Source organism: Eublepharis macularius, chromosome 11 (assembly GCF_028583425.1).
Source record: "Eublepharis macularius isolate TG4126 chromosome 11, MPM_Emac_v1.0, whole genome shotgun sequence".
NCBI classification, from domain to species: Eukaryota; Metazoa; Chordata; class Lepidosauria; order Squamata; family Eublepharidae; genus Eublepharis; species Eublepharis macularius.
This window is the reverse complement of record NC_072800.1, coordinates 28,953,684-28,968,815: the sequence shown is the minus strand read 5'-3', so window position 1 is coordinate 28,968,815 and position 15,132 is coordinate 28,953,684. Positions and strand designations below refer to the sequence as shown.

Sequence of the window (15,132 nt, the reverse complement as noted above, 5' to 3'; positions counted from 1 at the left end):
AACTTCAAAGTCATCCTTGTGATTGAAGTTGGGGGGGAGAAAGTGCTGCCCGCCTAACAAAAATGAAGCTGTTTGGGGTTGAATGGAACTGCGAGGACCACGCCATTATGCATGGGTGGGAGCCCTACTTTGTGCAGAAAGGGTGAAACCCATATTTGTCCACGGGGCAGCCAAGGATATGCTGAAGACAGCAGTGCTGGCTCTATCTTCCATCCATTTATTTACTTCATTAATACCCAATCTTTGCCCTCAGCAGGGACCGAAAGCAGGTTGAGAAAATTTCTGGAGATTAGGAAATGGAGCCTGGGGAGGGGAGGGTTTGGGTAGGGGAGAGATCCCAGGGCCACAGAGTTCACCCTTCAAAGCACCCATTTTCTCCAGGTGAACTCATGTCTTTCATTTGGAGATCAGCTGTCATTCTGGGAGATTGCCAGGCCCTACCTGGAAGTTGGCAACCTTTGGTAGGGCAGCAAGTAAGTCCTGCAGGTTGCTTTCCAAGAGGTTGTAAATGATTTGGAATGGGTACTGTGTGGCGCTAGAAGCAGGATCAGAACAAGAAAATGTAAAATCTCTCGCCTTTCACCTCCTTGTCATATCTGGAAATTTGAAAAGGGGCATGGAAACTCACAACCAACTTCAGCCACAAACCCAGGCCTATGCACTCTGCAGCATCTGCTTGTGATGCAACACACGTGTAATTTTGTGCACTGAATTGTTGACTGTGTGTGTGCATGCCATGTATGGATCAAGATGAGATTTTGCTTCTCGAGCGCAATGACGACATGATACAAAGAAAACACTTTGTGCTGGCGTACCTTAAAGATTGCCTTCTTCCATATGATCCTCTTTGTGTGATTACATCCACCTTTACAACAGACTGCCTCTGCCACAGATAAAGAGCAGTGCGAAGGGAAGCAAGGCCAAAATTCAAGCTCCCCTTGCTTCTAAATTCTGTCAGTAAACAGCCGAGTATTCTCGGTCATGGCGATCGCCTGTTGAAATGCTGTGTTTTTGGAGACTTACTAGGGGAATACAAGAAGGTGCTTTCGACTGAATCAGACAATTGGTCCATCAAGGTCAGAATCGTCCACTCTGGCTAGCAGTGGCTATCCATGGTCTCAGGTAGAAGCCTTCCACATCACCTGCTGCCTGATTTCTCTCTCTTTCTTGGATCCTTGCTTCTGTTGCAGGGGCAATCCCTGGCTGCCAAGCATGCCCCTCTGGCTCAAGCAAGTGCGCTATTGTTCAATGAGCTGAAAATCACCTTGCACCAGAGGACTTCTTCTGCAACAGACCATGAAGGGAGCAAACTGAAGCAAGCCTTAGAAACTGAGTCTCTCTTTAGGAGAGTGGCGAACACTTTCTTTCCATTTGAGAAAGCCTTCGAGGCCTTATCTAGACGAGGTTGACGGCTGCTGTTTTTAATTCTGCAATTAACGAAAGATTCACATTGTCTGTATCACGGTTTAATGAGAAGACTGTCTTTTTTAAATTAATGCTTTTATTTTAATTGTTATCCACCTTGAGTGTTCTGGTAGGACTGTAAGGCAGGGCAAAAATTAAAAAGTGTTTGCTGAATAAGGAAACAATTGTGAGAAATAGATAGATGACAACAAACACATGAGCAATCTTGGTGCACATCCTGTGAGCGTTTGTGATCAATCTGCCAAGACACATTGCACTTCCTCTTGTCAGACCTGGGCAGGAAAGGGCTGATCTCATCTAATTCCTGTCTGCCACTAGCAAACAATGGCTGAGATAGAAATGTTGGAGTAACTGCCTGGACATGGGGCGGGGTGTGTGTGTGTTATATTTCTATTTGCCCTAGAACCAGATTGTGATTATATGTTATCCTCTTACTGAATAGGTTCTCTCTCTTTGTTTAAGCTGGGAGCTTCTCTCTGACTCATCCTTCTCGTTTTGTGCCTTCTCTCTCCTTGTGGTCTTGCAAGACACTTCTACAGATATCTCCTGTGAGACCATGCCAAGGATATGCCCAGGCCACCCACATTTTCATAGATGTGCAGCTGGATTAGCTGGCCACATGATACAGAAAAGTATTCTTTAGGCTTCTGTCTCCTTTCATCTACAAAAAGAATATGAATGCAAACCTACCTTAATAAAAATAAGTTTTATGTTTTTGCTTGAGGTGTGTTTATTGCACGATTCCACACTTTCCTGACTGTGAAACTTTGCTATAATAACTAACAGATATAACCAATAGGAAAAGGACCTCCAGTGCCACAGCTAAGAGGTAATCAAGAAAAGGGTTGCATCACTGTTTATATATTACAGCTGCCAACCTCTAATTGGGGCCTGGAGATCCCCAAGAATTAGAACTGATCTCCAGACTACTGAAATCGGTTCCCCTGGATAACATCGTTGCTTCGGTTGGTCTCTATGGTATTATATCATGCTGAGGTCCCTTCTCTTCCCAAACTCCATCCTTTCCATGTGCCCATCAAGGGATGCCATTTACCTACTGGGGGGTGGGAGGTCTCCCCCAGGTATCATTGCCTGCTGCTGCTCTAGTGGCTGGTGAGAGGGAAAAAAATCACAGTTGGCACTATGATGTTACATCACTCCCAGTGAAAACCCAGGGAAAATTCTGCTCTTGGAATTACCAGAAACTATTGTTTTACCATAGAATTTCTGGCAATTCAGAGTGTGGAGTGATATCACCTCCAGGTTTCCCCTGGAAGTGATGCAACAGTCATGCCAATGGTGCCCTCCCCATGTCCCCCCCTCAGACTCCTACCAGATACCACCTGCTGGCTGGCAACCCTACACCACCCCATCATCTCCATGAATTTCCCAATCTGGAGTTGGCAACTCTGATGTCTGTACAGGTGGTTTCACTCCATATTTACCTGGGAAGGAGGCGTCCACCTATGAGCAGCCAGCAGCACATGATCTCCCCTCTTCCTTAGTTGTTGTTTGGCTGAGTTGTAAGAAAAGACAGTATGCAGCTGTGCATGTTGAAGAAATTACTATAATAAATGTGTGTATTCATTAAATCATAAGCTAAATTCCACCTCCCTATCCAAGCCTAGACGTCTTTACATTTCATAAACCCATTTTAAACAGAGCTACGTGAAGAGTAGTAATTCTTCAACAGACCTGAACATCCTTAAGCATGGTACATCAGAAAAGAATCCTGGATGCTTGAGGTATGATTGATTTTTGTGATGGAACTTAGAGAAACGCTGCTTAAGCACCAGACATTATTGAAAAGCTTAGAGGAAGAAGGGACATATTTAAATGATTGCCTCCTGTTCTGGTTTTAAAGTCTATCTTTGACCTGGTATTGAACTTACAGCAAAAAAAAAAAAATCTTTTGGAACTGAAATTACTTTGAAAGTGTCTGCAGCACAACCGGCAAAGAAACAGAACAGTAGTAGGCCCCCAAAGGTTTATTGATCCCATTTCTATTCTGCTCTGCCTTCTTGAGCTCAGGGCAATGTACACAGTTTTCCCTTCCTCCGTTTTATCCTTGCAATGGTTCTGTAGGGTATATTAGACTGACAGTGATTGGCTTAAAGTTACCACGCGAGTTTCATGACAGAGTGGGATCTGAATGCTGCTCTTCCCAGTCTCAGTCCAGCACACTAACCACTAGGCAACAGTGACTTTGGCTTAATACTCAAGAGTTACAGTCCCAGTGTGGCTGGACCATCCTTTTTGGTCAAGCACAACAATTGTAGTGCAATAACTAGCTATTAACTTGAACTGTAGAGGTTTCTTCCAGGATAAAACAAACATCTGAAACATTATGGTAATGAGAAATATTAAATATGAACAGTTTGGCAATACTGTTTAAGGGGCAGCAGCTGCAAAGAACTGTTGTCTCATTTTAGGTAAATATACATGAGCAATAAATGTGAAAGATCCCATTTGAAAAGCAAATGAAACATTCTGCTCTTAGAAGGATTTATAGTTCCATGATCCTGTGCGTTGCTTTTAACAATCATACTTATTCTTCCAAGGCCATTTCTAATACGATACTTCAAAAAGTGTCCTGAATTTTAAACAGGAGTCATGTGGTGTTTTAAAAAATCAACAAGTTTTTATTCCAGCAGAAGCCTCTATTTTTGATGCAGCAGACTAGTAATGTGGAATGACTTCTGATTTCTGTCATAGTTGCAAAATGTTAATTCAAAGCTGTTTTCAGGAGCTCCCTGACCTGGATGGCCCAGGCTAGCCTGATCTCACCAGATGTGGGAGACTAAACAGGGCGGGCCCAACCTAGTTAGTACGTGGAGGGGAGACCACCAAGGAAGCCCAGGGCTGCCAAAGCGACAGTTGCCTCGCGAGATCATTATTGACTTTTCATTTTAAAAGCTTCGGGACACTATCCTATATAACTCATACAATGCGGATTTGGACTTTATGGGTCTTAAAGTCAAGATTTTAAAGGACGTTCCATTTCTAGTCCGGAAAAGACGTTTTAAGTACAAAAAGTTCGCAGCTCTTCTGAGGGACCATGGAATAAAGTATAAATGGTTACTTCCGGAAGGAATATGGTTTAGACATAAAGATCAAGCCTATAAGATACTATCAGAAGATCAACTAAAGGATTTTGAGGATAAAAACCCGGAATTCCAGTGTACCAAGAACGAAGAAAAGGAGAAGCCTGGGGGGGGGGGGAGGAGGAGAGCACCGCAGCTGCGGTTGCACAGAGAGAATTGCGTCCGGGACCCAGAAGGGGGAGGAAAGTTTAATTAGAATTTGAAATGTGTAATCTGTATGATTAACCACCCCATCATCATTTTATTGAGCTATTTTTTTCTATTATGGCAGTATGAAGGGAAAACATTGAAGTGTAGTGTTGAATGTAGTTTATCCTTCCCTTTATGTCTCCTTTTCCCCGCCCCTTCCCTTTCTCTTCATCCTTTTCCTTTCCTTGTGATAGTCTTGTGTAGTGTTATTGTAGTGTTGTGTAGTATATTGAAAAATAAAAATTTATAAAAAAAAAAAGGAAGCCCAGGGCTGCTATGCAGCAGCAGGCAATGGCAAAGCACCTCTGAACAGCTCATGCCTTGAAAACCCTATGTGGTTGCCATAAATTGGCTGCAACTTGATGGCACTTTACACTCTCTCTCTCTCTCCCTCTGTAGGGAGTAGGAAGGATTGTTTTCTGTTCTGTAAAGATAATTTCGGTAGAATGTTTGCTGTTTGCAAGTTTTGACCCTATTGGCTACGGTCAGCCTTCCAAGTTCTTTATGCTAGGACATTGTGGAGATCTCTCTCCATGTAATGCCATTGTGTGTGTGTCTGTGTGTGTGTATGAGAAGAGAGTTCCTATTTTCTATAATATGATTGGAAAGCCTTTTCAGCATTGGTCAGTTTGAGGATTTAATTGGAAAGCCTTAGAGCTTTTGTGCTTCCGGATGCAACCTCTTTGGTGAGGACTTTATTAATGGATTGCCTGTCATCCATGGAACTTATCTAATCACTTCATATTGATGTTCCTTCTGAATGGGATTATTCAGAATCCAGAGCGATAGTAGAGTCATTAGAGCTTTGTGGAAATTTTGTTGCTGGAGGGCTGTCCGTTGCTGAAGCCATCGTTCACGTGGCAGTCATAAATTTTTCATTTTAGGGGATTGCTAAAATCTGAAAAACTTTACTCTTAAAAAGTGGAAATCGTTTTAAATCTCTTAAAATGACCTTTCTTTCTAAATTGTTAGCCATTTAATTGCCTGGCACTTATTTGCTAATGTTATAGAATGTAAGCTGAGCGTGCAAGTTTGTTAACACCCCAGTAGAAGCTTGACTATACTAACTTCCTTGGATGGAACTGGCTGCAGTTACGACAACATTAGAAATGAGAGTGTCTAACAAGAAACACACAAACCACCTTGACATGTTGAATAGAGGACTAATGGGCCAGAGTTCTGGTTTTAAAAAATGTGAAATTGTCAAAAGGGGACTAATTTCATTAAGAACAATTTAGGCATATTGGTTTAGGACTCAGAGTCTCTCTAACACAAAACATCTTACACAAGTAGGATCAAGTGAAAGACCTTACATTTGTTCTCTGATTGTGGATTCACCTGCACTGCTAGGGAGACAGAGTACACTTGAATATAAGACCGCACAGAAAGTAAGTCACTTGTGTAAGATGTCTTGTGCAGAGAGACTCTTATTCCAATCCTTTTGATGTTCTTTCATTACAGTTTGGGGCTATTCCAAGTTTGTGACCATTGATTGTAAAACGAATCGGGGAAACAAGGTGTGGGGCTAAAATGTTTTTGTTTATTTCATTTTGACGACTCAGTGAGTTGCAAAAGAGATGGCAATTGTACCAGATACTTCGTATTTTATATTAAAGTAATAGAATACCAAAAGGATTAAGTAAAGGAAACCAGTTTGGCAGTGCTATTGTGCGGGAAGGGCAAAAACTAAACAGCCAACTATGGGAATAGAGCTTGCCGAGAGAGAATGTAAACAGAAAGGTGAATGATTCCTCTGAAGCTCTATTGGCCTATCCCATAAAAAATGATGCAATCTATGGCTATTCAGTCATGAAGCAAATAAACGCATGTAAGCACAGTTTACTAGAAAGCACTGAAAAGTAAAAACACGTTCTGGGCTACATATTGGCTCCAATTAAGTTCTGCCTGAAAATGTTTCAAAATGAGGGTTGGCCACCAGATGCGGGCCTCATCAGGAATGAATGACTGCATCAGCAAATGCTGATGTGCCTGGGTGAATGACTCAGCAGAGACAGCATGGGCAAGACTTGTGGGCTTGAACATGATGCCTTGGTTTCAGTAAGTCCGTTCATATACACACATCTGCTTCCCTAGCCTCACTTTCTTGCTGTGCCATCAGAGGTGAGGAGGATGGCAACTAGAGATGAGCATGAAACGAACCACAGAACAAAATTCTGTATGGAATGGCCGGTTCGTTTGCACTAAAACATGCGTTCCGTGGGAACGCGTTTTTCCAAAACAAAACGAATTTTTACAGCTGTTCCATGGCCGGTTCGGAGTTTCACAGACCCTGTGCTGGTTTCAGCCAATGGAGTGAACCCAGCCCGGGGTCTGTGAAACTGACAGCCTCTTTACCTGTTGCCTGGGCTGTCAGTTTCACTGTGAAACTGACAGCCTCTTTACTTGCTGCCTGGACTGTCAGTTTCACAGACCCTGGGCTGGAACCAGTGCGGAACTGTGAAACTGACAGCCCTGGCAGTAGGAGAAGGAGGCTGTCAGTTTCACAGATCCTGCGCTGGGTTCAGCCCATCGGCTGAAACCAGCACAGGGTCTGTGAAACTGATAGCCCCGTTCTACTGCTGCCCGGGCAGCAGAAGAAAGGGTCTGTCTGTTTAAAATGCCCTGCAACAGGAACTGGGAAAAGGTCGGAAGTTCATGGTTTGAGGTTCCTTGGAATGCTACGAACCACGAATCACATGTTTTGGGGTTTTTTTGTTCATGCCCATGCCTAATGGCAAGCAGTAGAGACATGGCATTTTCAGTAGTGGCACCTCTTCTTTGGAATGCCCTCCCCCTTGAGGATTGCCAGGTGCCTACCATACTGTCTTTTAGGCACTAACCAAAGCATTTATTTTTACTCAGATTTTTAAATGAGAGGGTTTTTTAAAGATGTTTTATAGACTGCTTCTTGTCTGATTTCCAGGCTACAGAGATCAGGTCTCCTAGAGAAAATGACTGCTTTGGAAGGTAGACTGTATGACATTATACCCCATTGAGGTCCCTCCTTTCCCCAAACCTTGACCTCCCTAGGCCCCACCCCCAAATCTCTAGGAATTTCCCAACCTGGAATTGATAATCTTACTGAGGTCTGATTTGTGAATGTTTTTAAGGTAGTCAGTGTTTAAGGTATGTTGGTTGTTGTGGGTTTTCCGGGCTGTATTGCCGTGGTCTTGGCATTGCAGTTCCTGACGTTTCGCCAGCAGCTGTGGCTGGCATCTTCAGAGGTGTAGCACCAAAAGACAGAGATCTCTCAGTATCAATGAGAGATCTCTGTCTTTTGGTGCTACACCTCTGAAGAAGCCAGCCACAGCTGCTGGCGAAACGTCAGGAACTGCAATGCCAAGACCACGGCAATACAGCCCGGAAAACCCACAACAACCATCGTTCTCCGGCCGTGAAAGCCTTCGACAATACATTTAAGGTATGTTGTTTTTATGCCCCTAACTTGTTTTGTTTTCATATTCTTCTTAATTACTGTAAAGCTTTTATGACTTTTAGGATTTTATTTTTACTTGTAAGCTGCCTCAAGCAGGACTCTGGAAAGGCAGTATATCAATTCCTTAAATAAACCAATAAATACATTTCTGGTTCATACATGGTGCAAAATCTAAGATGGGCAGTCAGTGAATAGTTGCAAACATGAGTTTGTTGTTTCTTTACATCTCCTTTTAAAATATTTCAAGTATGTGCTTATAACCTAGGACAAGTATTTAATTTTTCTTTAAGTGCATGCCAATCAAACCACCTTGCATGAAGATATCCACACAAGGCTCAAGTAAACTCTTTCGCTACTTGGAGCTGCTTCTTCTTTTTAAGTATTGGGTCATTTGTATGAACAGCAAGTTATATCAGAAGCTCCAACATTGGGGTATTGCTAAACAGCCTTCAGTGGGCTTAGAAAGGTGCCTTATTTAGGATTGCACTGAAAGGCTGTTTGCACCTCCTGGGTTAAAAACAATCTGCCAGCCATTCTTGGCTGCTGCAGGATGTGGTCCTAGAATCACCAGCATGTAGGCAGAGAATCAATATATGCTCGTTCTTTTTAAAAAAGCTCCTTCCTGGTGTGCAAAACTAGGCCACAGGGATTTTGGACTGTAACTTTCCCCCCTTATTATGTTAATGTTATTTCACTTCCAGGGAGTTTTTTTAACCTGAAGATAGTTTCAGGTAGGTAGTTGGTCTGCGGTAGAACAGCAGGATTTGAGTCCAGGGGCACCTCAGAGACCAACAAGATTTTCAGGGGATAAACAGGAGTCAGAGCTCCCTTCTTTTACCTGAAGGAGCTTTTTTTTTTTTAATGGCATTTTCCCTTCTGCAGAGCGAAGGGTTAGATCTCCTTGAGTCCCTTTACGAGTCCCTCTACGACCTCATTCCGAGGCAAGTGTCGACCCGGCCTCACACGTTACGCGAGATGAAGGAACTGACGGAGAGAAAAGAATTCCGCTGCCTCATTTTCGACTGCAGCCGAGAGGAAGGCGAGACCCCATTTCTGAACATCCCCGCACCTTTTTACAAAAGCCTCCCCGCGAAGAAACGAGCGCCCAGAGGCGTGGCGCGGGCGTGGCGCTAGAGGGCGCTGTGGCCTCGGCGCTGGGGCCGGCGGGGGTCCCAAGCCAGGAGGACGCGCGCCCGGGGCTTGGCGTGAAGCGGCGCTCAAAAGTCTCCGCTCGGCTGCCGGAGGGAGGCAGAGGACGCCGCAAGTCTCGCTCGGCCCGGCTCGGTGCGCGGCGGCTTCGCGGGAGCGGCCCCGGGACGCTGGAGGACTTCTCAGCGGGAGGGGACGGGCTTGCTTGGCGCCCCCCGCTCGCGTCTGAACGAGCGGGCTGAATTGTCTCCCTTTGCGAGCGAGCAGAGGCGCGGGCGCTTCCCCTGTCCGGAGCCGGCGTGCCGAGAGACGCGCCGCCTTCCCGCGGAGGATGGCCGGGTCCCCCTGGCAGGGCAAGCGGCGGGGTTTCAAAGTGCTGGTGGCGACGCTTTCCGTGGCTCTGGCGTACTCCTACAACATCGAGCTGGAGCAGCCGGTGGTTTACCAGGGGCCCAACGAGTCCTTCTTTGGATATTCCGTGCTGGAGCATTACTACGACAATACTCGATGGTGAGTATGGCGCGGCGCGGCGCGGACGGCGGGCGCTCGCCTCGCCTTGGAGGCGGCTTTGGGGCATCGCCGAGCGGGTGCCTGTGTGGACGCTCTTCCTCTCCTTTCACTCTTGAGCTAACGGCTCCATCCTATGAATTAGGACATCTTGAAGATTTGTCTCCAGGTCTCTTTTTTTTACAAAGACTTAGGCCAGTTTGAAAGGCGATTTTCTGACAGGCCCCCTCCCTTTTATAATTGTGTGTCCTATGACAAATGCGCTCTGCACGTACCCAGAGGCAACCTCTCAGTTGCCTGGTCTGGACCTGGCGCTCTTAGCGAGCTCAGAGTTCAGTTGGGTTTTCTGAAGCAGATTCTGTGGCTTGAATGAGTGGGATTTTAAAGTGTCTATCATAACAGTGGGAGGGAGAGAGTGTGGCGCTCCCCAAAGATAGTCTGCCTTCTCCCTCATGATCTGAAGAGAGCACTCTTTGGCTGGGGTGGCAGAGAAATCGATTCCAATCCTTTGCGCTGAGTCCATCCCCCAGATGCTTCGGCTGCAGCAGGGGTGTATATGTGACAGCTGGGTAGAGGGGCTTCTCACAAACCAGGATAAATATTTTCCTTCCCTCTTGGTATAAGAGGGAATATCTCATTTTCTCACCTGGGAGGTCATCGATTTCTAAATCCGTACCTTGGGAATGATAGGTGGGGTGTGGCAGTCTTGTGGGGCACCTGTGACACCAGGCATCGGGTAACCGGGGCCATGCAGCATGAGAGAACTTGATGGGGTGAACTTTTGGGTAGACAAACTGGCCAGGTTCCATGGGAATACACTCCTGGTTTGTGCTGGGCCCTCGGAAGATGACAGACTCCGTCAGGTAATCTTTCCTTGTAGTAAGACCAACGCTTGCTCACTGAGGAAGTTTGCTCAGAGTGGCAGTGGAGTCTCCTTCCCTGGCAGTTTTATAAATAGATATCTGCACACGGAGAATTTTTTAAAAAATGTGTGGTGTTCGTGAGTTTGGATATGTATGTGGGGCGCACATGAAGCCAGCAGAATATATTCACACACATGGAGGAGGAGGGCCAGCACATGCTAGCCTTCCACCTGTCTTCTTTGAACAGAGGCAGGGACGACTGCATGACTTGAATGGGCTATGCCTTCTGCGTGGTCCAGCGTTAGCTAAAGACAGAAGGAGTGCCTTCCTGGGTCGTTCATTAAATCCAGTGTTCTCCAGCCTTGGAGAAACAACTGCTGCTTGCTGACCCCTCTTTCCTCTTCTTTGTCCCTGGCACCTGGTAGTTTGTAGTATACTTCCTCTGAGCATGAGTAGGTTCCATTGAGGTGTTACAGTTTATAGCCGCTGAGGATGATGACATGGGATTCTTCATGTATCACCTTGTCTGTGCTTACTTTATCAGTTAAACATTTTTCAACTTGTTTAAATGAGTGTTTATCAAAGTGGCTGTTTTAGCCACAGACGGGCTCTTCCTCATTCTCAGTTAAATGCTTAGGACTGGTTGAGCTGCAGAACTTCAAGTGCTACATGGAAAAGAAATTTGCCCCAGTGGTGTTTGTGATGGCATTTGAACATGAATCTGTCTGACTCTCTGTTGGAGGCAGAGCTGTTGCCTTTGCATGGTGGAGATGGCCAGATAGATGCCTATTTGGGTGACATTGTGGCCAGATCATCAAAAGATAGTAATATGGTTTTAAAAAGCTATTTCTGGCTGTGATGTAGCTTCCATTCATTGAAACGTGGCTGCACAAATTGGACCCTCATCTGGATGGCCCTGGATGGCTCAGTCTTGGTAGAACTTGGAAGCTAAGCAGGGTTGGCCCTTGTTAGTACTTGGATGGGAGACCACTAGTGAAGTCCAGAGTCACTATGCAGAGGCAATGGCAAACCACCTCTGTTTGCCTCTTGCTTTGAAAACCATGTGGGGTTGTTGTAAATTGGCTGTGACCGGATAGCATTTTACAAACATACAGATTGGAGATGATTTCAGATCAAACTCATTGATGCATGTGCACAGACATTGTATCATTTCTATGATGGGCAGCTGAATATGTGAGTTGGCTCTATGGAATGGTGTTATGTTTGAATTGATGCTGAATGATAGTTTGTCGCTCATGAACACACATGAAGCTGCCTTATCTCAAGTTAGACTGTTGCTCTGCCAAGGTCAGTATAGTCTGCTTAGACTGGCAGTGGGTCTCCAGGGCCAGGCAGAGGAAGTCTTTTCACATCACTTACACCTGATCCTTTTTGAAACTGGAGCTCTGGGACTTGCTATGCAAGGCAGATGCTCTACCAGTCAGCCACACCCACTCCTCGAAAGTACTATCTTCCAGTTCACCACCACAGAGCTCCTTTGGAGTTTGGATCGGCTGCTTTTGAATGCATGGGAAAGTCTACTAAAGAAATCAAATGATGAACCAACTAACTACTGCATGAGAAATTAACAGATACATTAAAAAAAAACTGCATCAGCCAGAAGTCTGTGGTGGTGGTGAATACACAAAGACACATGCGAGTCTTCTCTTGACATTGCAGTCAACAAATGATGAGCAGGCATATATGGACTGGACCAAAATTTAAGGTGGATTTAAACTGAGTCTCAAAATACCCTCTAATTATACTATTTCAGAGGATCCATCCATAATCATAGCTGATGCGAACAGAAGATGAAGTAGGACAAAGCGATGCCATCTGTCACATTTTTATCCTGCCCTCCTTCTAAGGTGCTCAGAGGGGGTGTAATTGATCTCCAGTCTTTTGTTTTCACCTGCTCAATGATGCTACGAAACATGTTATGCTTGAATAGTGGCAGACCCAAGTGAGCTTTATAGCAGAGTCGGGATTTGAACCCCGCTGACTTCAATGAATGTCGAAAGGTGCGACTCTGCTTAGGATGGCACTGCTAGTGTCCCAGCTTCTATTGTGAACCTCTAGCTATTACACCATGTGGACTACCATACAAAGATATCAGGGAAGGGTTAGTTCTCAAGCAGTATTGTTGAAGGGTTAGCAGACGTAGGTCAAGTTCTCTCTGAGATGACAAATTTGATTGTACCAGTTTAGTTTGTGGTCTGGGTGTCATACGGTAGAAGACTCTCTCTTAAAACAACCTTCTTCTCCGTAGTAAATTGGCCTGTGGGAATGAAACTGAAGCTGGAAACTTTCTTTTCAGCATCTAGTTCTGTAAGTTCAGAGGGTTTTTGTTTTTGGTATGGAGGATCATTCAGTCATGTGAACTGCCCACTTATAGTCTGACTCACAAGTTCCAATTCCCATGTTATGGAGAGTACAGGTCGGGGCCAGGATCCCCAACCTGTGTCACAGGGTGGAAATACATGTTATTAAGTACCTAGGGATGCTCAAGTGAACCCCCCCCATTTCACATGTCCTCCCTCCAACTTTCCATGCACTCGCTCCCACAGTCACCCTCCAGTTTGCTCCATGTGAATACATTTGTGTTCGACACCCGTTCCTCCTCAACTTGTAAAAGTATCCCAGTTTCCCCCACATCCATTCATTGAAATGCAGATCTTGACAGTTTCTCACACCTTCAAGAAATGCAAATTGGCAAGTCAAAGGAACCTACAGTATTTGTTCTTGCAAAGAAAATGGAGTTAAATTGGTGCTCTGCCCTCCGGACACACTTGAAGATGCAATCACACTCCCGTGAAAGTGGCATTCACGTACACAGAGCAAGAACAGCCTGCACATGAATTGAGGACCACACATAAAATCCTGCACTTGAGCATCTCCGGGTAATCCACAATGTGTATTTCCACTCTCAGTCACACATGAGTTGTGGATTCTCCTCAGTTCCTGGGTGCATGGTATGTGGTTTGGATCTCAATGGCAGCATGCATCTGTTTTAGCTTTCCACCCTTCACCATTTTCTTGACCTGCTACAGTTGTGAGGGTGGGCTGTTTGGCCCACAGGAGAAAACCACATGTACCCTTGTGGTTCAGTTCAGATGTGAGTTTACCGCTTCAGTGAGAACCAGGCCAAGTTCTCGTTGCCTTAGTTCACATGAAGTTATCTTAATGGTGGCGATCGAGATGGGTGGAAGGTGAGAGTTAAAAGTTCAGAGATGTTTTGAAATGTCCCACAAAACCGTAGCATTCTGCTTCAGATAAAGTCTCCCTGTTTGAACTTGGCTAATAATTTTCTAATATAATTCTCTGAAAGTTTAGGTGGGTAGCTGTGTTGGTCTGCAGTAGAGCAGCAGGATTTGAGTCCGGTAGCACTTAAGAGACCAACAAGATTTTCTGAGTGTAAGCTTTTGAGAGTCTGAAGAAGGGGGCTGTGACTCTCGAAAGCTTACACCTTGAAAATCTTTTTGGTCTCTTTAGTTGCCACTGGACGCAAATCCTGCTCTTCTCCAAGGTCTCAGTCTGAATACCTTCAGAAGTCAGGTAGGCAGTTGCCAGAGACAGGGCCTAGTTGGGAGTGAACTGGAGCTTCTTCTCTTGAGGTACCAGCATGGCATCAATGTTTTGATGAGTTAAAACGGTTTTATTTGCTTGGGCTTTTGGCTGTTGGTTGCATTTACTGCTAATTGCTTATTTTATTTGCAATGTTTTGTTGGTGTGTAAATTTTAGTTTGTGAATCACCTTGAAGGCTCCTGAATGGGTTACTGATGGGTTACATGAGTGTTTAGTTCTCATGGCCCTTCTTACATGCCCAGGGTAATGCCAATCGCCACCTTGGGGTCAGGTAGCAATTTTCCACAGGCTAGTTTGGCTAGGGATCCTGGAGGTGTTTTGCCATCTTCTGGGCATGGAGCAGGGGGTCACCGGGGGGAGATTGGGGTGGTAGATGTGAATTTCCTGCATTGTGCAGGGGGTTGGACTAGATGACCCTAGAGGTTCCTTCCATCTCTGTGATTCTATGAAAGATAAGGTTAAAATATTTAAAATAAGAATAAACAAGGTGGTTACAGGCGCTTCATCATACTCAGTTAGTAAAAGTCAAGGCTTAATTTTAGCTACAGCTCAAAATCTGATTCCACTGGCAACATCTGGACTTAGATCTGGAATGTATGATAGAGGGCAAATCCACACTCACTCATCTTCCACTTATCTTGTGCTGTCGTGGCAATCGCCTTCATTCCGCTACCAGGCTGTGCATCCTCACATCCACCCTTCCGGTGCGTCTTCATGGCGCAATCAGTTCTCCACACGCCACCGAGTAAAGCGTTACCATGGGCGGTTCCATCCTCTGCCGTCAGAATTGACGGCGCACATCAGTTCCCTTTTTTTTTTTAAAAAAAGGGTCAATTATCTGGTATACCGATATCTTGACTTTTGATAACTGGC

At 45.1% G+C, this 15,132-nt stretch overlaps 1 protein-coding gene across 1 annotated transcript in view; it reads left to right on the top strand.

The window, feature by feature from the left end:
- Positions 1-9,420: 9,420 nt before the first annotated feature.
- ITGA9 (integrin subunit alpha 9) overlaps positions 9,421-15,132 on the top strand; it is a 288,361-nt gene continuing 282,649 nt past the window's right edge. The window contains exon 1 of the mRNA XM_054992076.1: positions 9,421-9,813. Within this exon, the coding sequence (XP_054848051.1) occupies positions 9,635-9,813 (179 nt within the window). The 5' untranslated portion in view covers positions 9,421-9,634. The remainder of the gene's footprint in view (positions 9,814-15,132) is intronic.